Source organism: Rhinatrema bivittatum, chromosome 3 (assembly GCF_901001135.1).
Source record: "Rhinatrema bivittatum chromosome 3, aRhiBiv1.1, whole genome shotgun sequence".
NCBI classification, from domain to species: Eukaryota; Metazoa; Chordata; class Amphibia; order Gymnophiona; family Rhinatrematidae; genus Rhinatrema; species Rhinatrema bivittatum.
Window position 1 is genome coordinate 287,932,044 of NC_042617.1, and position 25,899 is coordinate 287,957,942.

Here is a 25,899-nt window from a genome sequence, read left to right on the forward strand (position 1 = left end):
TGACATTTTCCGTTTTATTCACCATTCCCTTTCTAATAATTCCCAACATTCTGCTGCTTTTTTGACTGCCACAGCACACTGAACTGATGATTTCAGTGTGTTATCCACTATGATGTGGTAGCTTCTAAGATGGAACCTAACATTGTGTAACTATAGCATGGGTTCTTTTTCCCTATATGCATCACCTTGCACTTATCCACATTAAATTTCATCTGCCATTTGGATGCCCAATTTTCCAGTCTCACAAGGTCTTCCTGCAATTTATCACAATCCGCTTGTGATTTAACTACGCTGAATAATTTTGTATCATCTGCAAATTTGATTACCTCACTCGTCGTATTCCTTTCCAGATCATTTATAAATATATTGAAAAGTACGGGTCCCAATACAGATACCTGAGGCACTCCACTGCCCACTCCCCTCCACTGAGAAAATTGTCCTGTTGCGCCCGTCGGTCGCAGACGGCTGCGACCTCTCATGCTCACCTCTTGTTACTTTGTCTATCCTTGGAAGAATGGTGGCCTTCACCAGTGAATGCCGACCTCCCTGGCGTCCCCGGGACAGCGTGGGCAATGCCGACCGCCATCTTGTTCCTGGAGTCACCTAGTGCATGCACGCGTGCGCATGGACCGTCTTTAATACACATCATGGCGGCAACCTCGGGGGCGTCCCTCCGCGACATCCCCTCCGCAATGCGTCACACCATCTTGCTGTATTTAACTTGACTGGACCGACTCCCAGATGAGTTAGCAAAGAGTTCTCCTCGTTGCTGAATCCGCTTCACTTTGGACTTCCTGTTCCTGTCTCAGTGGGGAACGCTCTGAGTCCCCACTCCTTGGGGGCTCTCCCGTGTTCCTGGGTTATCCGCTCCTCAGAGGGCCTTCCCACCTTGCTCTGCTGGAACCTAGTCTGTGAGTACTTCTCACTTCATCTCTACTAGCCTTGCTGGAATTCTCGCTGCGGTGTACCCCGAGCCTCGGCCACTACCGCATTCTCACCAGCAGGATTCTCTCCATCTACCCTGCGCTACAGGAAGACTGCTACCTTCATTCCAAGTACTTCTTGGCTGCAGGACCTCAGACCTTCTCTACACCATCTGCCTCACATAACCATCCTCGGTTACCCTGCGCTGCGGACCACTACCGAACTGTCTTATCTGAGGTACTTCCTTGGGTTCGTCCCTCTGCTAAAGAACTGTACTTTTACTTCAGTGCCCGCTCCAAGGGTGCTGCTCAAGAACTGCACCTTTATCGCATTACCCGCTCCTCTGGTTATGCTTTTCTCTTTTCCCATAAAAAAGTCTGTTTACAGCTGTGACCTTGCTACTGAGACCATGCCTATCGGCAGTGAGGCCCGCGGGGCTCCTCCCTGTGGGGGGTGACACCTCTCACTCCGGCCCAGAGGTTCACATCCATACCAAAACATAACTGATTGCTAACTCCATGGACCCAGCTCAGGTCTCAGCCCTCCAGGCCATTCCTGGCCTGGTCCAGCGACTCTCTGAGCAACAAAAGACACTTGAGACTCTGGCCAATGCTTTTAACCAGCTGAGCTCTCGACTGGACTCTGTCTCGATGCCTGACAAACACGTCCCAGGTGTCGCCTATATGGCACTCTGTACCTCTGCCAGCGTCTACATGTTTTATAGGTGATCCCCTGTTATGTAGGGGCTTTTTGAATCAGTGCTGTATGCACTTTTCATTGCAACCTACCTACTTGCCAGACCTGGTGTCCAAAACTGCCTACATACTGTCTCTGTTAGACGGGAAAGCCCTGGCTTGGGCATCACCTCTTTGGGAATGTAATGATCCAGTATTGAAGGACTTAACTGGCTTTCTTGCGCTCTTTCGTTCTGTATTTGATGACCCCGCTTGCAAGACTATCGCCGGATCTGCACTCCTGCACCTTCAGCAATTACGTCATTGAATTCAAAACCCTGCCCTCCGAACTGCATTGGGACCTGGGTTGTCTACGGGCTATCTTCCTAGAGGGCCTTAACTTTCGTATTAAAGATGAGTTAGCAGCACATGAACTTCCTGATCACCTGGATTCTCTCATTGACCTAGCTGGACGAATTGAGCGCCGTCTACATGAAAGTCATAAGAGCTCAAAAGTCCTAAAAAGATACCCATCGGGCGTTTCCCGCTCTCGTCCACCACCAGTTACCCAGACTATGCCAGCATCCTGCATATAGGAAGAAGAACCTATGCAGCTGGGCCGCAGTCACCTCTCAGCTAAAGAAAGACATCACCGGAGAAGACCTGGCCTCTGCATGTACTGTGGTCAACCGGGCCACACGGTGCCTACCTGTCATATCTGTCCGGGAAACTCGCAGTCCTAGGATCCGCCGGAGGAATCCTCCTAGGTCTAACATCTCCAGCTCCTTCACTGACTCTTCAAGTCTCTATCACTTCAGACACCCTTGAGTTCCATACATTAGCCTTAGTGGATTCCAGCGCGGGTGGAAACTTTATTCTTAAACAACTTGTGGAGCACCTATGAATTCCCACTGTTCGGGCACCCACACCGTTGCTGTTGTCTTCCATCCTTGGTGAACCATTATCTGGTGAGGTCTCGCTTTCCACACAGCCTATCTGTCTCCGCACGGGTTCCCTTCATTCGGAGACAATCACGTTTTTAGTCCTAGATAAAGCAGTACACCCAGTGGTACTTGGATTACCATGGCTACAGTTGCATACGCCTCAATTTGACTGAAGTACCCTACAATTATCCTAATGGGGAGAATCTTGCCATGGGAGATGTCTCGAGGTTGTGACTCCTATGACATGCATGACCACTACCATCTCGCTGCCAGGTCTACCCCCGCAGTATTCTCCAAGAAAGCAGTTGACACTTTACCACCTCACCAGTCCTTTGACTGCGCCATCAATCTACTGCCTGATGCTGAACCTGCCAGAGGAAGGGTGTACCCACTGTCTCTCTCGGAGACCAAAGCAATGTCGTCCTACATCCAAGAGAACTTGGCGAAAGGTTTTATTCATCTGTCCAAGTTTCCTGCGGGGGCCGGGTTATTTTTTGTGGGTAAGAAGGACGGCTCCCTTCGCCCTTGTATAGACTATCATGGTCTGAACGAGATCACGATAAAGGACCGCTTCCCATTACCCGCTGATTTCCGAACTATTTGATAGGCTTCAAGGAACCAAAATATTCACAAAGTTGGACCTCAAAGGAGCATACAATTTGGTCCGAATCCACCAGGGCGATGAATGGAAAATGGCATTTATTACCCGCAACAGCCATTTTGAGTATTTAGTTATGCCCTTTGGCCTGTGCAACGCCCCGGCCGTGTTTCAAAACATGATGAATGACATCTTCAGGACCTACTTTACACCTGCATAGTTGTTTATCTTGACAATATACTGGTCTTTTCCCAGAACCTCCAAGACCATCAATTGGATGTCATCAAGGTTCTCCAGAGGTTGCGAGACCATCAATTATATGCCAAATTGGAGAAATGTTCCTTCCATCAAGAGTCCGTTGCCTTTCTGGGCTACGTGGTGTCCAGTCGTGGATTTCAGATGGACACACAGAAGACCAAGAGCATTTGTGATTGGCCTCAACCTACTGGAATTAAGGCCCTGAGGAGATTCCTCTGATTCACCAACTACTACAGATCATTTATTCATCACAATTCCACCTTGACCGTGCCTCTTACAGCCATGACGCGAAAAGGAGGTAATCCTTCTCAGTGGTCACCAGAAGCCGTGAGTGCCTTTCAACAACTTAAGAAGGCATTCCTTCAAGAGTCTCTTCTATGCCACCCAGACCCTCGACGACCTTTCGTTGTCGAGGTCGATGCCTCAGATGTTGGAGTTGGAGCAGTCCTTAGCCAACATGCTGATAGCCACACCTTATATCCCTGTTCCTTCTTCTCACGGCGTTTATTCCAGTCGAACGAAACTACAGGATAGGAGACAAGGAGCTACTGGCAATTAAGTTGGTGTTTGAAGAATGGCGCTCCTGGCTCGAAGGTGCTCAACACCAAATCATGGTTTACACTGATCATAAAAACCTCGAATACTTGCATCAAGCACAGCGTCTGAACCACAGACAGGCCCGTTGGTCACTGTTTTTTAATCGTTTTGATTTTCTCCTAAAGTATTGCCCAGTGGACAAGAACACCCGCGCAGATGTCCCGGACTCGCCGTACCACATCATTGACCCAGCTAGGGTACTCCTCTCAGCTACCCACACAGTTCCAGCCAGGAAGACTGTCCACAGAACCTCCAGAAGAAGATACTCCGGTGGGTCGACAATGCCCTGCTGGCAGGTCACCCTGGGCAGGCCCTGTTATGCTTCCGGGATGTGAACCCTTGGTCCAGTGAAGAACGAATGTTCAGTCGCTGATTGGCGAAACCTCGACTCGGACTGTCACGAAGATCTGGATGCAGGTACCTCCAGCAGGACGAGGTATACAGCTGAGCTGGCGCCTCCAGCAGGTCATGGAAAGTAAAGCTGAGCTGGCGCCTCCAGCAGGTCGTGGACTCAAAGGTGGATGTCCTCAGCAGGTCGTGAAAAGTAAAGCCGAGCTGGCGCCTCCAGCAGGTCGTGGACTCGAAGGTGGATGTCCTCAGCAGGTCGTGGAAAGTAAAGCTGAGCTGGCGCCTCCAGCAGGTCGTGGACTCAAAGGTAAAATAGTTCAGGGAATGAGAGTTTGAGGGAGTTCCACAGCCAGTCCAAGGGTCGAGAGCCAAAGATTACCTCGCAGCCGGTCCAGGGGTCAGATGCCAGAGAATACACCAAAGCCAGTCCAGAGGTCGGAAGCCAGAGAATACGTCACAGCCGATCCAGGGGTCAGGAGCCAGAGAAGAAGCCACAGCCAGTCAGAAGTCACTACCGAAGATCAGGAACCACAACAGGAACAAGCCAGGAGCCGAGATGAAGTCAAGGCAGAGTCTGAGGTGCAGGACCTGCCTTTAAATAGCTCCCACCAGCTGGCACACCAGGGAAGAGCCAATCCTGATGCAGGAGGCATCCTGCAGCGAATCAGAGGCAGCGATGTAGGCCCCTGAAAGGGGGCGGAGCCAGCAACCCGGAAGAGGAGCCGAAATGCCGCGGCCATGTTGTTCCGCGGCCCCGGACCCAAGACCCAGCACCTCCTCAAAGTAAACGCGGCGGTCTGCCGCGCTGGTAAGTGGCGGTTTCCGGTCGCGGCTTGCCGCGAGCGCGGCTCCTAACAGGCCCGTACCTTTACTACCCTGCAAAGGTACTACTGGTGGCCCTCAATGAAAAAAGATGTTCAGGCCTATGTGGAGTCATGTTCCACTTGTGCGAGTCAAAAACCGCCACCTATTTATCCATGGGGTCTTCTTCAGCCACTACCCATGCCAAGTGAACCATGGACCTACCCAAGTCCGACCTACCCAAGTCCAACGGCAACAACACCATCTGGGTCACAGTTGATCATTTTTCCAAAATGGCCCATTTCATGGCACTACTCTGGCTACCCTCTGCTCCAGAACTGGCTAAGCTATTCATATGGCATACCTTCCACCTCCATGGCTTACCCAGACATATCCTCTCAGACAGAGGGGTTCAGTTCACTGCAAACTTGACATCTCCTTAGATTTCACCAGTGCTTACCATCCTCAGGCAAACGGCCAGACTGAAAGAACGAATCGCACACTAAAACAATTCCTTCGTGCTTATGTTAACTCGAGGCAAAGCGATAGGGCCGAATTACTTCATTTGGCTAAATTTGCTCTAAATTCTCATCCATCAGCTTCTACAGGGTCATCACTCTTTCAATTAGTTTATGGACGCCAACCGCTACCTCCATTACCGGTGCCGTTGTCAGTAGTATCTCCAGCTGCACAGGCATCAGCACAAGAACTTCACCAACTCTGGCAACACACCAAGGACCTTTTGCAAAAAGTTGGACAAAAGGCAAAAAAATTCTATGATGCACACCATTGAGCCACTTCACAGTTACAACCAAGAGACAAGGTATGGCTCAGTACCCGCTTCATTTGCCTTATACTGCCCTCTGCTCGATTTGCACCGAGATACATCGGACCCTTTGCTGTTCGTCACTACCTGGGTCCTGTTACCTACAGACTACAGTTACCTTCTTCATTACGCATCCACAACGCCTTCCACATCTCTCTCTTAAAACAGCTCATCCTCTCAGAATTCTCAAAAAAGACACGTGAACCACAATCTCTGGCTGCTGAAGAGGACATCACTTATCAGGTAGAGGATATCTTGGATGTTTGAAAACACGGAAGGCGTTGGGAGTAACTCATATCCTGAGAAGGATTTCGGCCGGAGGAAAAGAGTTGGGAACCTGCATGTAACATCCTCGACAAGGAGTTGATTCAGCAGTTCCACGTTTTGCATCCTAGGAAACCAAAACTCCCGTCGGTCGCAGAAGGCTGCGACCTCTCATGCCCACCTCTTTTCTTGCTACTTCATCTATCCTTGGAAGAATGGTGGCCTCTGCCAGGGAACGCCGACCTCCCTGACGTCCTCGGGACAGCGTGGATAATGCCAACCGCCATTTTGTTCCTGGAGTCACCTAGTGCACGCGCATGGACCGTCTTTAATACACGTCATGGCGGGTGCGTCCCCTCCGCATGACATCACCGCCTTGCTGTATTTAACCTGACTGGACCGACTCCCAGACGAGGTTAGCAAAGAGTTCTCCTCGTTGCTGAATCTGCTTCACTTTGGACTTCCTGTTCCTGTCTTGGTGAGGAACACTCCTAAGTACTTGCTCCTCAGGGGCTCTCCCGTGTTCCTAGGTTATCTGCTCCTCGGAGGGCCTTCCTACCTTGCTGTGAATACTTCTCACTTCATCTCTACTAGCCTTGCTGGAATTGTCGCTGCAGTGTAACCCGAGCCTCGGGCCACTACCGCATTCTCACCAGCAGGATTCATTCCATCTGCCCTGCGCTGCAGGAAGACTGCTACCTTCATTCCAAGTACTTCTTGGCTCCAGGACCTCAGACCTTCTCTACACCATTTGCCTCGCATAATCATCCTCGGCGTACCCTGTGCTGCGGTCCACTACCGGATCAACACTCTAGAGGTATTTGCCATTCTATTGGAAGACTGTTTAGCGTACCCCGCTGTTGCGTCCGTCGATCTCAGACGGCTTTGACCTTTGTGCCTCACCTTTCTTCCTTCTCTCTCCTCAAGCCTTGGAAAGTTGGCTGCCGCCGCATCTTCGTGCCGCTCTCCCCGGTGTCCCCGGATCGGCAATGGCGACAGCGTTCGCCATGTTTTTCCTGAGGGCCTGCTAGGGTGCACGTGCGCACACCACCCACGCCTTTATCTATGTCATGGCGGGAACCTCGGAGGCGGCCCCTCTGAGTGACGTCAGCACATCCTGGTATTAGCCTGCCCTTCATTTGCTAACAAACCGAGTTAGCAAGGATTGGAATTGCTCCAGTCTAAGCTGCTCTGCCACTTCCTAGCTGCCGCAGGAAGCTCTCCTCGCCCTTTGGAGTAATTCTACTAACTTGGGTACTCGCTCCTCGAGGGCCTGCTCTCCCTAACCTGGTGCCTGCCACTCTACAACTTCTGCCTGCCAGGACTCTCAAAGATACAGCTTCTGCTTCAGTGAGTACTACAATACCAGTCTATCTCCTCTACAGATTCAGCGCTCTACATCCGGGACTTGTTCCTGTTCTCCTCGCTGTCTCCACCTACTACAGTGTGAGATGGGTCCTCTCTGCCGAGATCTCTGGACTACCACTGCTGGAGCTATCTACCACTGCTGTCCGCTTCCTGGGCAGTGCCATCCTGCTGTACAATAAAACTTTCTTCTCTTGATTATTGATTCCTGTGTAATATTGGTTACAGTGGTTGAAAGACTGGATACAATTGTTAAATAAAGAGTTTTAAAAAATGAGACTTGGGTGGATGGGAGGGTGGAATCAAACTAGTGAATGGTTGCCTATGAACCAGTAATCTCATCTTCTCAGATCAAGCAAATGACTTCTTCAGACTCACAATTCTAAAAGGGGCAAACAAATACTAATTTTTACTAGCTCACAGAATTCATCAAAGTCTATTTTCCCACTACACAGAGAATTCTAACACTGGCAAATAAGTTCTAACTTTAAAACTAGCACACAGTATAAACAGCCAGTAATAATTTAACCCTCCAATAATTTTATTTTCTTAAGATTTAAATGCTTTTTTCCAGTAAGTCAAACTTATCACCAGCAGAGGAAGGTTCCGCTGTCAGCACACCCTCTGGAATGCTGATAACAAAAACAACTCCCTCCAAGTCTCTTCTATCAAGCATATCTCATATTTGTCATAATAAGCGCAAATTTAAAAAATGTGGTGTGGACAGTAGATGACACTGGATTTGTCATTGATAATTTTGAATCCAGTTTTACTCCCAGAACAGTTATTGATTCTTTTGATATAATATCTTACCCCTGCAGGTTCCATAGCACACATACTTTTAGCTGCAGAAAAAGAGGTTTTCCTGTGGGTGTGTAAGTCTGGGGAGAAAAACAGTGCACATACATTCGATTTTCAGATGTATGCATGCTGTTTTGTGCACCCCCTCTCCCACCATCCCTGCCATCTGCACAAATAGCAGGTGCAAGTACACAGACGATTTTAATGCACATGCTTTGTACTTGCGAATTTTCAGAGTGCTTGTATACTTTTCAATTACGCAGGCTATTTGAAAATTGCCTCCAAAAGGTCACCTGTTTCCAGAGCTCTGTATTACAGAACTTCATCTGAATTGTTGGATTATGAACTGTGGATTTCAGTTTATCCTTTTGTGATTGTATTTATCTGATTTCATTCATATGTGTAGCGCAGCACCTTAGTAGCCATATAGGTCCCAGAGAAAACTGGTTTTCACGTAGATAAGCAGCTGAATTAGCCATGCTGTCTGGGTACGTCTTCCATGCCACTAGGTGGTAGAGCTCTCTAAGTCTCTCAAAGTCTTTCAGCTAGGTGCTCTCTCCTGTATCCTGACAGGATTACCTCAGTCTCCTCAGTCAGTTTTTTTTCTGCGAGACCGTTAGGGCACGCGGAGCTCTTTCTCCAGAGAAAGTTATATTCTGTGAGGAAAAAGTTTTTAAGAAAATTAAAAAGTTAAAAGAAACGATTACCACAGGTAAAACCACTTTAAAATCCACAAACGGAATGCCTTGCCAGGCTTAAAATTCTGTTCCTGTGGCAAGTTAATGTTGGTTACAGATAGCCACTTCTCCTGCCACTTCTGCCTTGGGACCCACGACCAGTCGACTTGTGAGGACTGCAGGAAAATGTCCCCTTAGGACCAGAGGCAGAGAGAACATCATGACCTGAGATCCAGGACTTCGGGCTCTTATGCCTCTTCAGAAGTCTCTGTCAGATCAGTTCCAGCTCCAACATTGAAGAAAAAGCCCTCCTGAAGCAGAGGGCTTCCTCCATCGAACCCCCCAGGTCAGACCAGCGACCGATGTGTGCTAGCCAAAAATCGGCTCCAAGCGCGGGGATGCATCGGTGGCATCGCGGCCGCATGCTTCTTTGACTCTGGCGTCGAGATCGACGCATTGAAGCATCAATGCCGGACTTGACACGAAGCATCGACGCATTGAAGCACCGACGCACCGGAGTACTGATGCATCGACGCAGGAAAATGCTATGTTACTGGTGCAGACACCTTTACTCGACGCATTCGACTCTACATTGACGCATTTGATGCAGAAACACCCTAAGAAGCATCACTTGGGTCACAAAAGACGCAGAGAAGCTTCGCCAACACAGGAGATGAGTAACACTCAACCCACATCTCCACTTTCTATGTCAGATGAGTCCCCATCATCACCTGGGCCACTGTCTCATATTTCCATTAATTCCAAGGGTTCTGATGATCCTCCTTCACCAACCAAGGAGCCTCTTCCACCCACACTTCCACCCGACGTAAGACACCTACAAGATCAATCTACGCCAGGGTTTGCAAACCAAGCTATTTCTCAGATTACTACTCTTCTTACTCAATTTCTACAGTCAATAGAGCAATCTCATTTACCACCGAAACTGCTTCCTTATAAACCACAAGCAGATCCGGTACAACCATCTAACATTCCTCCAATGCCACGGGATGTTCCAATCTCCCCAGCGTCTCCCTTGGAGGATCCCTCTTCAGATTCATCCACTGGTTACCCATCTGACCCAGATGAGATATGTCCAGAGCCTTTGTCACCACCAGAGGACCTTACCTATTCTCAGTTCATAGACAAGGTGGGTCAATTACTCAACATACAGACCAAGAAGATACCAGATCCTCGTCAGGAAATGCTGGGTATCCTAAAGATCTTGGACATGCTATCTGAGCCAGTGGCCCTCCCACAACACACTGCATTGACAGCTTTATTGGAGAAATCTTGGGCTACTCCCTTGACAGTTCCTCCAATATCTTGTAAAGTTGACCTGAAATACAGAATGAAAGACTTTCCTTTCTATACCACTGTTCAACTTCCACACCAGTCAGTGGTAGTTGGGTCGGCGATGCAAAAGGCTCGCAAATCCAGAATTCACTCCAACACGCCCCTGACTAAAGATAATAAAATATTGGATGACTTCGCAAAAAAAGGCATATTCATCTGTGATGCTCAATGCCCGCATTCAAAACCACCAGTTTTACATAACACAATATCTCTTTGAGAGTCTGCAAGTGTTGCAACCACATCTTCAGCAATCCTCTGCAGACACTTCCTTACCTCCTCAATACTATAACCTTGAGGAAGGTTTGCGTCATTTACTGAGGTCCATCTATGAAGGTTTTGATGTTTCATCTAAAACTTCAGCAAATGCCTTAGCAGCCAGATGCCTTGCGTGGTTGCGATCTAGTGCCATAAGGGACTATGTCCACAACAAATTGGCTAATTTACCATGTCATCCAGAAAATTTGTTCGGAGATCAGTTCACTGATACTGTAACAAAATTCAAGGAGCAAAAAACGGCAGTTCTTTCCTTAACATCGCGCGCAACATCCAAATACTTCATGACGTCAATATTCTGCTTCGACTTCTTATCGTAGGTCTTCCTATAAGCCTTTAGACCCTACACCTATTATAAGGCTCAGTACAATCAGCCATCAAGGCAACAGACTTATCAACAGCAGCCTGCATGCCAGCATACTAGAAATCCTAGGCAGCCACGGCAACAATCCGATCCTCAACCGGCAAAAGCCCAGTCGAGTTTTTAAGGATGATAATGCCACCTTCATCACCAGTTGGAAAAAGGTTGTCCAACTATCTTCCAGCCTGGAATCACGTTATGTCGGATCAATGGATTTTATCAATAATACAGAAGGGCTATGCCCTCAATTTCTCATCCCTCCCAAACCTCCCACACTGGGCTCCTCAGAAATTCGTAACTCAGAGGGAACATATCCTACAAGAAAGCCAACTTCTTTTACAAAATCAGTGCATCCAGAAGTTACCTCCCCAGGAATTTCATCAGGACTTCTATTCACAATATTTCCTAATTCCCAAGAAAACAGGAGGTTTACGCTTGATTCTGGATCTACGTTCCCTCAACAAACACTTACACAAGGAGAAATTCAGAATGACTTTTCTCAAATCCATTCTTCCATTTCTTCAACCCGGGGACTGGATGTGTTCACTGGACTTGAAAGATGCTTATGCTCACATACCAATGCACCCCAGTTCCTGGTGTTACCTATCTTTCCATGCGGACAATCAACATTTCCAGTACAAAGGTCTTCCATTCAGCCTGGCTTCGGCCCCCAGAGTTTTCACCAAATGCATGGCAGTGGCAGTGGCGCACCTTCGTCGTCAGAAGGTGCAAATCTTTCCCTACCTGGACGATTGGCTCCTAGTAGCATCCAATCCAAGTCTATTACGGGACAATCTTCTCAAAACGATTTCTTGTCCGGACAACCTAGGACTCCTCATCAACTACGAGATGTCAAAACTGGAGCCCACTCAAACTTTACAATTCATAGGAGCCTACTTCGATACGATCCAAGACAAGGCTTTCCTACCTCACCCGAGAGCACTAGCTCTCTCTACAATCTCTGTGACGCTACTTCACAGTGTGACAGTACCAGCTCGTCAAGTGCTCACTGTTCTGGGGCACATGGCGGCAGCCATTTATATGGTTCCACACACACGCCTTCATATGCGCCGCCTACAATGGGGTCTCAAACTTCAGTGGACTCAATATCTACATGTTATGGTTAATGATGTTTGGATGGATCCTTGGACACTATGGCAGCTGACCACGCCCACGGGGAGAAGTCCCGTGAGGGACCACAATGTCAGGCTAAACTCCGGACAGACAGACACAGATTTGAATCTTTTATTAAACAGTTTATGGAACCACCAGAGGTGGGAGTAGTGAGTAGTGGTTGTAGAGCCCAGCTGGGCGTGTCTCTCACAGAACGCTGGAACAGCGGATCCTCTGTTGAGCAGTGCTGTAGTGGAAAGAGACTGAGAGATATGAGTACACAATAAGATTAGCATTCAGAATCCCAAATAGAATTAGAAGAGCTCTGAGACAGGGAGAGCAGGCCCTCGAGGAGCGAGTACCTGATCCCTTAGAGCAGAGAGACTCAGTGGTGTTGTACTCACTAGCAGTAGCAGAGATTCCACTAGACAAGAGGTCTGGCACCGGAGCAGAGAGCAGGCGCTCGAGGAGCAGTACCTGATTCCGGCGAAGCAGTACTGTAGAGAGAGATGTTATCTGTACTCACTGATGGTGACTAAGTTAGTTCTTCCAAGTAGAAGGGTAGAAGTAGCAGGCAGTGACACAGGGAACATGGGTCCTCAAGGAGCGAGTACCGGTTTCCTGATAGCACCTGAAAGAAGCAGAGAGGCTCCCGAGGAGTGGGTACCCCGTTAGCAACCCCGAAGGGTAGTAAGAGTTCCAGGTAGAGCTGGAGTGGCAGAGTAGCTTAGGAACGGAGAGCGAATCCCATCCGTAAGAATCCTGTTGCTAACTCAACGAGCTAGCAAATACTGTAGGCAGATATACCCTGGAGTTGTGACGTCAGAACAGGGGGACGCCCCTGAGGTTCACGCCAACGTGAATATAAAGATGAGGGCGGCAGGTGGGTGTGCGCTCTAGAGGTACCTTGAAGGAGAATGGCGGGAGGCAGCACCAAAGCCGGTCCGGGGACGCCGGAGAGAATGGCAAGCAGACGCTGTGGCGGCCATCCGTCCAAGGTGAGCGGGAGGAGACGCAAATAAAGAGAGGTAGGCGGGGCGAAGCCGTCGAAGACTGACGGACGCAACACTACATCCATTGTCCACACCCGTTTCCTTGACCACCAGCATGAAACAGGACCTACAATGGTGGTTAATCCCACAAACACTTTCCTTAGGTTCACCACTGAGACCCCTTCGACATCATGTGATACTCACCACGGATGCATCTCCCACAGGATGGGGAGCTCATCTGCAAACGTTACAGACACAAGGTCTATGGACCGCGTTCGAGCGGACACTTCATATCAACTTTCTGGAGCTCAAGGCAGTAAAAAAACACCCTTCAAGCCTTCGAAGATTCCTTACAGGGGAAAATAGTGTTGTAAACTGTGAGGTTTGGGTGGACCCTTGGACACTGTGGCAGCTGACCACGCCCACGGGGGGAAGTCCCGTGAGGGGCCACAGGTCAGGCTTAGCTCAGGACACTCAAACACAGCGTTTGATCTTTTATTAGACTGTGTAAGGAAGCCACCAGAGGTGGCAGTAGTGAGCAACTGAAATAGCCCGGCAGGGCTGGTATCCCCCAGGCGCTGGAACAGCGACTCCTCCGGTAGCAGTGCTGTAGTGGAAAGAACTGAGAGAATGAGTACAGTGGAGAATATACAAGACCCCAGTATGGAGATCCCCAGGGTAGGGAGAGCAGACCCTCGAGGAGCGAGTATCTGAACCATGAAGCTGGGAGGCTTGCAGATGATATACTCATGCAGCGGTTCCACGGAGAAGGCACTGGGGCTGGAACGGAGGCAGGCCCTCGAGGAGCAAGTGCCTGGTTCCAGGGAACAGCTCTGAGGTGAAGATGGTAGTACTCGCTGATGTTGAAGATTAGCGAATCCTTCCAGGCAGAAGAGAAGGTAGGAGTAGGCAGCGAGTCAGGGGACATAGGCCCTTGAGGAGCGAGTACCGGTTTCCTGATAGCAACCTGGAAAGCAAGTGAGGCCCCAGAGGAGCGGGTACCCCGTTAGCGTTAGAGAGTCCAATAGAGATTGGAGAGGCAGAATAGCTGGGTACAGAGAGCGAATCCCATCCGTAGGATTCCCGTAGGATAACCCCCCCTTGGTAACTCAAAGGCTAGCAAACATTGTAGGCTTTAAATATCCGGGCATAATGACGTCATCACGGGGGGACGCCCCGGAGATTCGCGTCAAGTAGGAAATAAGAAGGGCTGTGCAGCGCGCGCGCCCTGTGGTACAAGTGGAGCATGGCGGGAGGCAGCACCCAAGCCGGTCCGAGGACACTGGAGAGGGCGGCAGGCAGACACCATGGCAGCCAGGCGTCCATCCACAACATGAGGAGGAGCAAACAAAGAGAGGTAAGCGGAGTAAAGCCGTCGGAAAGGGACAGTTGCAACAAATAGTCATGGAGCACACAGACAACCAAGTGACCATGTTTTATATAAACAAAGAAGGAGAGTCCGGTTCATGGAACCTCTACAAGGAAGCAGTGCAAATGCTGGAATGGGCTCATCACAGATCCATCTCACTATAGGCAACTTATTTGCCAGGGATACACAATTCCAGAGCGGACAAGCTCAGCAGAAGTTTCACCCACACAAATGGGAACTGAATCCAGAGGTGACTCAGGAACTTTTCGCGACATGGGGTCTCCCTACAGTCGACCTGTTTGCAACAGAGAACAACAGGAAGCTAGAGAGATTTTGCTCGGTTTACCCAAGCCCCCTCAGACTCGCCCCAGATGCCTTTCTCATCGATTGGTCACAAGACCTACTCTATGCATTCCCCCCGATACCACTCATCTCTCGAACACTCCAGAGATGCATTGAGGATCAAGCGGATCTAATCCTAATTATGCCAGCAAGGCCTTGTCAACCATGGTACATTGCCTGCTATGACTATCAATCCACAGTCCGATTCCCCTGGGCGACAGTCCACACCTCCTCACCCAGGACAAGGGAACACTGCTACATCCTCTACACTCCTCGCTACACCTCACGGTGTGGAGATTGAAAGGTTCGCTTACCAGCGTCTAAACATTTCTCCTACTCTTCAGGACATACTGCTGTCCTCCAGAAAGCTATCAACCAGACTGAATTACCAGAGAAAATGGACACGCTATACTTTTGGTGTACATCACTAGGTATCGACCCGTTAACTTGCCCACTTGAACGGCTTCTTTCATATCTCCATCTACTGTACAGAAAAGGACTTGCTACGTCCTCGCTACGAGTTCATTTAAGTGCTATAGCCGCTTATCATAACCCTCTAGATGGAGAGCCTATATCATGTCATACCTTAGTATCCAGGTTTATGAAAGGCGTATTACACCTCCGTCCACCTGTACACAAACCACCGGTACTGTGGGACATTAATACAGTTCTCGAACAGCTAATGCTTTCGCCCTTTGAACCTTTGGAAACTTGTCACCTGCGCTACCTTTCCTGGAAGGTGTTTTTTCTGGTTGCTTTAACTTCTGCAAGGAGAGTTAGTGAATTGCAAGCCTTAGCTCACTACCCTCCTTATCTTCAATTTCACCATAACAAGGTGGCCCTATGCACTCACCCTAAGTTTCTACCAAAGGTGATCTTCAGTTTCCACATTAACCAGACCATCACCTTGCCCACATTCCATCCTAAACCTCATGCTAACGCTAATGAGAAGAAATTACACACTTTAGATTGCAAACGTACTTTAGATTGTACTAGCGTACTACAAAAGATGCACGTTTTCACCCAATCGACCTTCACAACTATTTCTTTCATTCAATCCAAACACTCCAGGGCGTCCTGTGACAAAAAGAACTTTATCCCCATGGATATCGAACTGTATATAGTTCTGTTATCAACAAAGGTTGCAAACTTTATCTGAAACACCTAAGGCGCATCAGGTGCATGCCATGGCAACCTCGATCGCCTCTCTACATCAAGTTCCTATCATAGATATATGTAAAGCGGCGACATGGTCCTTACTTCACACCTTCACATCCCACTATTGTTTAGATAAACAAACGGCGAATAATGCCCTAGTGGGGCGGACTATCCTTCAGAAGAGCACAGATTCCATATAATTACAGCTTTCATAGGAACTGTCCGCTATGTTTCAACGTATTAAGCAAAAAAACCCCAAAAATGATTATTACACATTACCTGCTCAATACATCAGCTGGGGACTCCCAGACAGCATGGCTAATTCAGCTGCTTATCTACGTGAAAAGAGCAAGTTTGCTTACCATAAACGGTGTTTTCCATGGATAGCAGATGAATTATCCATGCTGACCCACCCGCCTCCCCGGACAGTTCTAGCATACCTAATTTGCTTTGATACTGACTGAGGAGACTGAGATAATCCTGTCAGGATACAAGAGGGAGCACCTAGCTAAAAGACTTTGAGAGACTTAGAGAGCTCCGCCACCTAGTAGCACAGAAGACGTACTCAGACAGCATGGCTAATTCATCTGCTATCTACGGAAAACACAGTTTACGGTAAGCAAACTTGCTCTTCTTTGCAGGTTAGAGATAGCTTCAATTGGATCAACATTTTAATTTTCCAAAGATGATGCTGTACATTAGCCTTGGAGACTATGTAAGACCAAACATCTACAGAAGGGTCCTGTGTGGTCTCCAACTCATGTGTAGCATCGTCTGTGGAGAATTCCTCTTGGGTCCAATTAAAGGTATCATATTCCTCCAAAAAAAAAAAAAGGACAATTGAGAGCTGAGTTGATACTCTGTATTAACTCCCTGATCCTGATATCACCTGGTAGCAAGTGTGTAGGTAGGTATTAGGGTGAACAGCTGGCTCTGTTTTTGCTGGCGAGGCTGATCCAGTCCTAGTTTTATCCTATGGCATATATTGTAATTCCTGTACTCATCCGGGAAATGAAAACTACAAGTCCATGCGTGTCATGGGGTAAACTCAGGACTGAATCAGCCTCTCTTGCAAAAGCCAAGGCAGGTAGTCACCTTAATTGTTATTCCTCTTCCTTGCATAATTTTCTGTAAGGGGATAACATTGCTTCTCTTGCTTGGCCAGTAGGAGTTGCTGCTTTTTTGGATGATTTGCCTTTGGGCCTGGAAGACAGAATTTATATACATTTTCATTTTCCCTTGCAGAGCTTCTTACTGAAACGAAGTGGCAATTCCCTGAACAAAGAATGGAAGAAGAAATATGTCACACTGTCCAGTGCTGGTGTGCTCTTCTACCATCCCAGCATTAATGTAGGCCCTTATCTCCTCTATTAGGTGTTATTGGCAAATCATTGATTTGTGAAATGCTTTAAGTACCTAACATGTATAGGATTTCCCATTGGCTCTTTGTCACCTACAGCAGCTAATAAGCTTCCTGGTGCTCAAAACTATCCTCTGACACCTCCCTAGCCAGTCTGGTTTTCAGGATATCATAATGAATATACATGACATTTATTTGCATGCAGAAGTCTGTATCTTAAACTCAATTTATTGTGTCTGTGCCCCATAATCAAGTGGTGTCCTCTGGCCATGCTGTAGGTTCCCAGGCTCTTGCCCGGGCAAACAAAAGCCAGGTAGTGTTGAAAGCAGTTCAGTGATTTTCTTTAAGCATTTATGAGAGCAGGCTGCTTCCTTCTCCCTTAACAGTGCTCAGACATTTGCATTGGGTTAAACAGAAAACAAAACTCAACCAAAGTAAGACCTGTAACCTACAGTGAATTATAAAATTAAACATCTTGCTCCTGGTTTGATAACATTAACCGCTCTAGGGGTCAGGCCTTCACAAAGTTTATTAGTGCATTTCTAGTCCGCTCCCAGCAGTTCTCCTCCCCAGGTCTGACCATCTAAGCACTGTTGCTCTGTTTAGACTATTTTTATGGCTCTTTAATTAATCATTAGAATCACCCTTATATAGGTGGTGTGGAGTTCTGGCTCACCCATTTGTCAGAACTTGGCTGCAGGGACCCTTCCATACTACTTGCTTTCCAAGCTCCTATTTTGCTTAGCAACATGCTACTCCCTGATCTGTGTTGACCTTCTCCTTGTCAGTAACCTTGTTAACCTCTCCATGCTGTTTCCTGATTTGGCTTTTTGACCCTTCTAATTCTGGGAATGCAGCCTCCTGTAATCTTTGACTGACATACCTGCCTTGAAGGATTCTGTGGTAGTATTCAGATCAGAGCCGTAGTGACTCATGGCCTTTAAGAAAAATTACCGGAAGGGTGCTGCCAAGGTTGACTTTTAAGTATTGTGCATTTTTGGTGGCAGCATTTTTTCCGATTGAGCCGTCCATGACTTTCTAAAAAAAACAAAGCGAAAACTCCCTTCTCTTGTTGACTTGCCTCCAGCTTGTTACAGGCCCTGGAGTCTGGGAAACCCACCTGGGGAATGGCACGAGACCCCAAGGCAGGACTGAGGACAAGACAAGAACCGGTCTTCCACCTAGCAATTCCCCTGCCCCGCAGGTTGAGTACTTGGGTTCTGGGGGCCAGTACATCATAGTGGTGAGTCTGCACAGGTTGGAACACGACTAAGCATGGCAAAGCTGGATAGGCAAGGCTGAAGGCACAGCTGGGCCCCAAAGCTGCAGGATCAGCAACTACAGTGTCTAGGAAGCAAAGGATTGTGGTGGTTGGTGAAGGGCACAGAGGCATCCCCCTGCTGACCAGATATGCTGTTCCAGGTGCTGTCTGCTAGGTGCCAAAATTCCAGCTACCATGGAGAGATTCCTGAGAATCCTCAAGCCTACCAACGATTATTCGATGCTACTCATTCATGTGGGCGCAAATAGTTCTGCTAGGTATCCCTTGGATCCCATAAAAAGTGACATTATGGCTCTGGGAGAGAGGCTGAAGCAGAAAAGTGTACAGGTGGTTTTCTTCTCAGTTCTCCCATTTGAGGATAAAGGCCAAGGCAGAGAAACTTGCATTCTAGATGTAAAAGAACGGCTGCATATGTGGCACCTGTGTGCCACAGAGAGTATATAAAATGTAATATTCAAAGGATGAGTGATAAAAAGATGATGGTTTCCTTCTAAAGGAAATCCTTAAAGGGTTGAGCTGCTGTGATACTGAGAAAATTCTAGTGAGTGAGATTCAATTAAAGGGCAGCCCTTTTGGGCATGGTTTAGGGGAAACTTATAAAACCCTGATTCAGACTTGGGCTGGGACTTCTCCACAGTCACAGGGGAAGAAGGAGGATGCAGCTGTCACTTTTTCCAGGATGGATAGGGGAAGAAGCAGGACTTGAGGCAGAGATTCTCACTGTGTCTCAGGAGGCCTGAGAGGGAATGAGCAGTCAGTGATTGGACAATTGGCGCAAAAGAAAAGATCTTTTATATTCAATTATGTTTATTAAAAAGAATAAAATAAAGGGCATGAACTGATTGACTTTTAAAACCTCATACCAAGTCAGATCATAGTTATAACATTTTACAATATAAATCCACAAGAATCAATAACCAAAAATATTTCAACAAAGGTATAACCCCCCAAGAAAAGATCTTTTAACTGTGATAGGAACTAGTGGGACCAGGAAACCAAGTGTGCCTGGCTGGGACTTATCACAATGACTAAAATTCCCCAACCAAGGAAGTGAGAGCCTTCCTAGAGCTGTCCTAGAATTCAATGAGTACAAGAAGTGGAAAAAAGTAACTGCAGGGGGACTGCCAGGACCAAGAGAGGAGCTGGGCCTATAAGGGACTCAGTGCTGGACTCGGAAGATTTTCAGCCTGCAGAAGGGGGAATCTGCCCTTGAGCTGTTAATTTTGCTAATACTGGACAAAACTGTGTAAATGGAAGTTTTTACTATGAGGAAGGAAATACTGAAAAAGAAAAGTGATTGCTATTTCATAATGTTCTGCTCTGAACTAACTTCAGTAGAATACTTTTATGTTGGAGCACACTTCTGAAGTGGACAGTCATTCATTTTATGGGGGTGTCCTTGGCCCAGTTCTGGCCCTGCAGGCTGACTTGCTTCCAGCCCCCAGCCCTGTTGAGACTGCCCCCCCCCCCCCCACCTTGGGAGAGTTTCCCCAGTGCTCCCCAAGGCTGGGAAGGTGACTCCGGAACAGGGATTATACATAGACGGTGACAACAAGAGCATTTTGGCATCCTGGACCAGGGTATGGCGCTCAAAAGACTGCTGAGTAAAGATGATGTCTTCTAAGGCAGAGGATAGTGCAGTTTCTGGATACAAATGATTACAAGATATGAGGTGACATAGTTTTAGCAGAGATAAATCTTATCAGCAAATCTGATCAATTTCTTTGACTGGGATCTTATGTCAAGGAAATAGGTGTTACTTATGGTGTACCACAGGGATTGGACCTTGGACCGGTTCTTTTCAACATTTTTGTAGATTATATTGCACAAGGACTGTTGAGAATGGCAGGTCTTTTTGTGGATGATATAAACATTTGCAATAGGGTGGACAGCCAGGAAGAAGCTTGAGGAATAGTTTAGAATTTGGCAGCTAATATTTAATGGTAAAAGTGGAGTGAAATTCTTTTATGCATGAAACAAAAACGAGATCTGGGGTTGATCATATCTAATGATTTTAAAATGGCCAAACAGGAAGATAAGGAGATGGCAAAAGCCAGAAAGATGTTTGGGTGTATAGAGAGAATGGTCAGCAGAAAAAAGGAGGTGATATTGACCCATATGAATCCTTGGTAAAACCTCATTTGGAATATTGTATACAGTAGACTGCATCTTCTGGAGACCACATCTTCAAAAGGATCTAAACAGGATGGAATTGGTCCATAGGGTGGCTACTAAAATGATCAGTGATCTTTGATGTAAAGCATATGGGGATAGACTTAAAGATCTAAACATTACTACTACTACTACTACTACTACTATTTATCATTTTTAAAGCATACTAGACATATGCTGTGCTGTACAGATACAAATAAGAGGCAGTCCCTGCCCCAAGGAGCTAATAGTTTGGTCAACACAAACCTACATGACAAAGAAGAATCTGTAAGAAGTGTATTATAGAGAAATTAGCATTTAAAAGCAGCTATAAAAAGATGAGTCTTTAAACTGCATTTGAATATGGCCAGAGTGGGATCTTGGTGCACGGATTCAGGAAGTCCATTCCAGACATACAGCACAGCAGGGTGGAACGCATGGAGTCGGGAGTTGGCACTGGAAGAGAGAGGCCACAGATAAGAGAAATTTTCCTGATGAATGGAGTTCAAGAGGAAGAGTGAAGAGAGAGAGAAAAGGAGCTGCAGAGTGAATGAATTTATAGGTGAGAGAAGCTTTATACATGTAAGAACATAAGAAAATGCCATACTGGGTCAGACCAAGGGTCCATCAAGCCCAGATCCTGTTTCCAACAGTGGCCAATCCAGGTCATAATAACCTGGCAAGTACCCAAAAACTAAGTCTATTCCATGTTACTGTTGCTAGTAATAGCAGTGGCTACTTTCTAAGTCAACTCAATTAATAGCAGGTAATGGACTTCTCCTCCAAGAACTTATCCAATTCTTTTTTAAACACAGCTATACTAACTGCACTAACCACATCCTCTGGCAACAAATTCCAGAGTTTAATTGTGCGTTGAGTGAAAAAGAACCTGACAGGAAAGTCTAGACAGGGGAGATATCATAGAGACATTTAAATACTTCAGTATTTGCTGTAGTGCACTTTTTGGACTTGTTTTCCTGCCACCAGTTTGCAGTAAAGACTTCTATTTGAAAAACAGCTTTGGAGTGAAGAATGTTTTTTATTTTGATCATATTTGATGATTTCAAGGTGGCCAAGTAGTTAAGGTAATGGCAAAAGCCAGAAAGATGCTTGGGTGTATAAGGAGAAGAATGGTCAGCAGAAAAAAGGAGGTGATATTGATCCATATAAGTCCTTGATGAAACCTCATTTAGAATATTGTATAAAGTCCTAGAGACTGTACTTTCAAAAGCATATAAACAGGATGGAATTTGTCCATAGGGTGGCTACTAAAATGGTCAGTGATCTTTGTTCTAAAGTATATGGGATAGACTTAACGATCTAAACATTACTACTACTATTACTATTTATCATTTCTAAAGCATACTAGACATATGCAGTGCTCTACATACACAAATTAGAGACAGTCCCTGATCCTGGTGTGCAGAGGAGCCCCATAGAGAGAGAGAAAATCCTAATGGCAAGAACCCCGGGTGGTCATGGGGTCATGCATGGCCGGGACCTTCCCTGTGCACCCCATGCCCAAGAGCTGACAAGGACAAGGGCTTCATATTTGTTTGATTTATTATCTTGTATTTAGTTTATGGTTGTATTTATGGTTGGTCATTTTATTTTAGGTTTTTTATTTATGTGTTGTTATTTATTTATGCTCCCTTGTGATTTGTACTTCATTTAGAATTTTTTAAATATAAGTGTTTACTAAATATTTTAAATAAATTAATTCATTGGGCATATCCTAAAACCAAACCAACTAGGAGAGTGCCAAAGGCTGCTTTGAGATCACTTAGCAAAGCGGTAAAGAAAATAAACTAAACTAAACATTTTTCTTGTGCATTTGTTCAGGAGGTATTTAGGGTTTGCAGCATGTAACCTCGGCCTGAATTTATGCCTGTGCTTAAAGTGGCAGAATTTGGGGAGGAGTGTGTGGCAAATTTCTTGCCCCTTGCTGCCCCACAGACCTGCTCTGGACCTTGCAAGATGCCCATTCTGTTACCACCACCACTGTCTCTTAACCCCTGGACCTTGGCTCCATCAGCAATCCTCAAAGCATAGTGAGCATAGGGACCAAGCCTATACTCAAGACTCTGTTTCTTCTGGGCTTCTGTGTAGGAGGGACAGGGGCTGTGAGCACAAGTTTAGGCCCTGCGCTCAAATGTGCTATGAGCTGGAGCTGAGATCTGGGGGCGGGGCCATGTATAGCCTGGAAGTTTGCTGGGGCGGGGGTGTGAAGGGTGGCACTGACGCTGAATCAGTGTGTAGGGGCAGTGGTGAACCAAACCCATCCCGCCATTTAACTGCAAGTAAGGAGATTGTCTGGAATAATGGTTCAGACTTCTTGTAATGACTTGCAATGTGATTTCCCCAAGCCTGTTCATTTCCCTATTCTAGAATTCTAATCTCAGTTATGATCCTGAATTTCAATTTGTGACTTGATATGCAAAGTCACTTCAAATTCTTATGCCTACATTTACAGGCCTGGATTTACACACAGGCCTACAAGCCCTGGGCCTCGGATGACAAAAGTCTGTAGGCAGCAGAGTTCTTCCTGTCTTGTGGAACTTCAATCCCACTCCTGCCTGAAACTTTGATTCCATTTCCCATCCCGCCACCACCACAGACCTTCAGTGTCTGATCGCCAGTCCCCTTTCCACCAAGCCTATGGACCTCAGGGTTGTGTTCTTGATGTGAACAAAAAAACGATGAGTGTGGGGACCCAATCAGATTTCAGCCCATGCACTCATGTATCCTGCTTCCCATGGAATGGATAGCTCTACTGTGGGGTCTGTATCAAGGGGATATGAGCTGAATCGGTCCTCATGGTTACAACTTATCTGTTCATAGGCTCACAGTGTGCCCACAGCCCTGATGTCTGCAGGGTTGGTGGGGGGAGGCTCTGAACACTGGAAGCCTGTGAGGGGTGTAGAGAAATGGAATCACAGGCTACATCTGGGGGAAGAAGGGAATGGAACAGGAGCTCCACCATAGGAAGGTGGAGAAATGAAACAGGATGTCTGCTGGGGAGAATGGAATGGAACTGAAGATCTGTGGGTTAGGGGGGAATGGAATTAGAGAGACACTGGTTGTGGATGGATAAGTTCTTGTATCAGAAAAATGATGGTAGGCCTTTTTCCCCCAATGGTAAGCTGCATGCAAGTTCCTGAAGTATTAAATTATAAAGAGGGCAATTTTCAGTCATTTACCTAGGATAAATTGGCCTAACTGAAAACTGCTCTTCTCGACCCAGCTAAAATTATATGCAAGCTTCTACAGTGCCTTCACTGCAGATTAAACAGAGGCCTTCCCATGGGCATGTGTCGGGCAGGGGAGTAAAACAGCAGACAGACATTCAATTTTCAAATGCCCGTGTACTCTTTCGCCCACCCTCGGCCCCCTTCACAAATAGCAGGTGCTTTTATTGCACATACTTTACATTCAGTGATATCCAGAGGGAAAATATCTGGGCAGTTTCTTTTTCAAAATTAGCTGCAAGCATGCACGGTAACTAACAATGTACATTGCTGCAATGCAGGCTGTTTGGAAACTGCGTGCCCCCCCCCCCCCCCCCCTCCAAAAACAAGTATCTGGATCTGGTTCGGATAAAGACAAGTTTGCTACTGTAAACTGTGTTTTCCATAGATAGCAGGATAAATTAGCCCTGCTATTTGGGTGATGTCACTGACGGCTCGCTGAAGCAAACATCTTCTCCAAGATTGCAAAGTTTTGTTGTGCTGCGCCTGCGCAGCACTTCCCATGCACAGCGCGTCATCACTCTCTTCAGCTGGCAAACAAGCTAGAAGGCAGCAGCCTCAGTATATAGAATCAAAAAACAGCATGTCCAGGGAGGTAGGAAGGAACGCATGGCTAATTCATCCTACTATCTACGGAAAACACCGTTTACAGTTAGCAAACTTGCCTTTTTCCGTCGATAAGCAGGCTGAATTAGCCCTGCTATTTGGGAGTCCCAAGCATATAAAGAAAAAACCAAAAGCCATGGAATAGAGATGATGGTTTATTTCCATCTGTTATTTCATCCCTTTCACTCCCCTCTTTCTTTTTTTTTTTTTACTCCATAGTGGCCATGGTTTTCTGATCTAGCACACTGGATAATGCTGCCCATCCCAGTCCATTATCCGCGGCTGTTAAACGGTCCAGGCAGTAGTGCGCAGTAAAGGTATGAACTGGGGACCAAGTGGCAGCTCTACATATGTCCTCTATGGGAACATTTCATAGGTGCACTACAGAAGAAGCTTTGGCTCGCTGCTGATGCACTGAAACTGAACCTGATAAGGGAATCTGTATTGAAGTATGACAGAATTGAATACAGTTTGTGATCCAGTTGGATATGGTTCTTTTGGAAACTGCCACGCCTAGTGAGTTTGGGTTAAATGACATGAACAATTGAGAAGATTTGCGATGAGGCTGAGTTATTTGCTTATAGTAGGCCAATGCTCTTTTGCAGTCTAATGTATGGAGTGCAGATTCTCTTCTATTGGCATGAGGCCTGGGAAAGAATATTGGAAGTGTAATGTCCTGATTAATATGAAAAGCTGACACCACATTGGGAAGGACCTTAGGATGAGTCTGGAGAACTACCTTGTCATGGTAAAACTGTAAGATGAGAAATGAAGTAAGGCCTGTAGTTCACTTACTCTTCAGGCTGAAGTTATTGCTACTAGAAAAACTACTTTCCAAGTTAAATATTTCAAATGAGCAAACTGACACAGTTCAAAAGGTGCTTTCATTAAGGTCGATAAGACTACATTCAGATCCCAGAGAACTGGGGGTTTCCGGATTGGAGGATGAAGATTAAAGAGTCCGTTTATGAAACAAGATATTAGAGGGTGCGAGGCTATAGAGGAGTCATTATGTCTCTCATGATAAGCCGCTATAGTGCTGAGGTGTACTCTGACTGATGAACTAGCTAAGCCTGATTTGGAGAGGTGAAGCAAGTAAGTGAGAATTTCTGCAGGTGTCGAGGAAAATGGAGAAACCTTTTTAATTTGACACCACTTGGCATATCTCTTCCATTTGAAGGAGTAGTTTCATCTTGTTGATGGTTTTTTTCACT

The 25,899-nt window shown here is 46.7% G+C and overlaps 1 protein-coding gene across 1 annotated transcript in view; it reads left to right on the forward strand.

The window, feature by feature from the left end:
* AGAP2 (ArfGAP with GTPase domain, ankyrin repeat and PH domain 2) overlaps positions 1 to 25,899 on the forward strand; it is a 394,548-nt gene that overhangs the window by 307,387 nt on the left and 61,262 nt on the right. The window contains exon 10 of the mRNA XM_029594907.1: positions 17,284 to 17,388. Coding sequence (XP_029450767.1) covers positions 17,284 to 17,388 — 105 coding nt within the window. The remainder of the gene's footprint in view (positions 1 to 17,283; positions 17,389 to 25,899) is intronic.